Genomic DNA, 2,195 nt, shown 5'->3' with positions numbered 1-2,195 from the left:
ACTAAACGTCTTTGGGTAACATCTAACCAGTAGGATTACTCACAATCAGACTAACAGAACGTCTTTTAAGGTAATGAATTAGATGGCTGTTTAGATTTCTTCAGGATTTAATTTGGCCCCATATTTCTCCTGCTTTAAGATCCAAAGAAAGTTGTATTGAGTTTTTATTGGTGATTCTGAGTATATGCGTTTATAACATTTAAATGTGAGAGATGAATTTAACATATTAAAAGTTCTATAGCATCTGTTCAGAAAGGAGTATATACTATACAAACTAGTGAAGTCATACAAAACCATTTTTCATTGTCTTTTCAACTAAGAAGAATCCTATTCAGCACGCTTCTCCTCCTGAGGTGGTTCATACTGAGCAAGCTTTGCTTTCAGTTTTTTATTTTCTTCTATAGTAGCTTCATATTTCTCTTTCATTTCTGCCAATTCTAGGCGAAGCAGCTCAATTTCTGGATTTTCTGGGGTAGCAGCTCTTAAGTGATGCTTTAAAAAATCCAAGGCACTAGTAGGTTTCTCTGGTTCTTCATATAAGGCTACCAACACCTTGGTCAATGTGTCCAGCACCCCCGACTTCTCCAAGTACCTCCAGAACTGCTCATGCTTCGAGTTGGCGACTTTGAAATGGGCCATAGTGACAGGGGCAACGGCGTAGCTGGCGCCCAAGATTCCAATTTTCAACTGGGGACGTTACTGTCTATTTAAAGTCTGCATTTTGTGGCTGCCTTCGTCTCTAGGGTGATGTATGACTAACTTTAGAATAATGAGAAGTGAATGGAGATGTCTACTTGGAGAAATATTAAAAGTTGGAGGAGAGGTGCTCTTACCTTTCCTGTTTCCTCAATTAAGAATGTCATGGACAGGGCAAGGGAGATAGCTTGGTGGTCTAAGCACCTGCTTTACGCAAGTGCAGAGACCAGGGTTTGATCCCTGGTACCACATGCTATGCAGGCCCCAGAACCTTGGGTGCACTGAGGCAGCTCCCAAGACTGGGCATAGTGGCACATGCCTGTAATTCCAGTGTTGGGGAGGCTGAAACAAGAGGATCACTACCAGTTCAAGTTGTGTAGTGAGACCCTGTACCAAATACATAAGGAAAAAAAAAAGAGTATCATGGCCGGAGGTAAAGATGTAGATGCACTGCCGGGATGATTGGTCATACCTCTTTTTCTCATTTGACACTAATTTCATTTTTTTTAAATCCAGCAATCCAGGCACATTACTGATTGGTTGGCATTAGCACACAATCTATTTGCTATATACCCCTACGCAAAACCACCTTAGGATGGAGACACAGAGGCCTGGGCCCCTCCAGCACAAGTCTGAAAGGTCATCCTGGCTTCAGTTTTACCTGGAGTTGGCTCAAGCTTTCACTGAGACTGCACAGTAGCACTTTGCTACTTCTCATCTCGCTCTTTTCCTCTCTTTCTTCCTCCAGGCAAGGATCTCAAGTCTCCCAAAAACTTTCTATTATGAATCTTCATTTCAGGATGTTTTCTGAGAAATCCAACCTATGATATATACAGTATCATGGCTTAATCTAGCCAATAGTTCCTAACTGGATCAGAAGTAATTAATGTATCCCAAGGAAAAGAAAACTCGGTTCTAATTGTTTGGCCCAATACTCTTTCTGCTTCTTGTTTACAGCTTGTCCACTACCCAGGTGAGAGCACCCCTATGCTAAGCCAATCATATCTTACCTCTCTGGTCACAGTGATGAGTACAGGTGTTAAGCTCGTGATCAGTAATGGAAAGTCAGAATCCTCCCATAGTTATTTTTATAGCAAGAGCTAGAAGACAAACTTCCATTGCTGCTGTTCCCCCACCCCTAGCCTCTTCTCTTCTTTAATACAGGGGAGTATACTCAGGGAATGGTGGGCCCATGTTTCCTTTCTACAAGAAAAATGATTATTTGTATATGTGCTACTGACATGAGCACAGAAAATTATAATCAAATAAGAGATTATAGGGCCAGCAAGAAAGCTCAGCAAACTAAGCACCTGCTTAGGCAAGCACAGGTACTGGGGTTTGATCTCCAGTACCACAGGCTGCACTTGCCCTGCTCCCCGTGGTGAATTGAGGCAGCCACTGGGTGTGGTGGTGCATGCCTGTAATCCTAGCACTGGGCAGGCTGAAAACAGCAGGATTGCTCAGTATGAGTCTGAGCTGTGTAGTGAGATCCTGTACCA

At 42.7% G+C, this 2,195-nt stretch overlaps 1 protein-coding gene across 1 annotated transcript; it reads right to left on the bottom strand.

Annotated features, from left to right (window-relative positions):
* Positions 1 to 324: 324 nt before the first annotated feature.
* LOC101584059 (c-Myc-binding protein-like) lies at positions 325 to 639 on the bottom strand. The gene has a single exon (XM_012514353.2). It carries the CDS (start codon positions 637 to 639, stop codon positions 328 to 330), a length of 312 nt encoding a protein of 103 aa, XP_012369807.1. The 3' UTR covers positions 325 to 327.
* Positions 640 to 2,195: the final 1,556 nt, after the last annotated feature.

The sequence above is a fragment of the Octodon degus genome, unplaced genomic scaffold (assembly GCF_000260255.1).
Source record: "Octodon degus isolate 3935 unplaced genomic scaffold, OctDeg1.0 scaffold00002, whole genome shotgun sequence".
Lineage (NCBI taxonomy): Eukaryota > Metazoa > Chordata > Mammalia > Rodentia > Octodontidae > Octodon > Octodon degus.
Note: the sequence above shows the minus strand (reverse complement) of the source record. Positions and strands in the feature narration are given on the sequence as shown.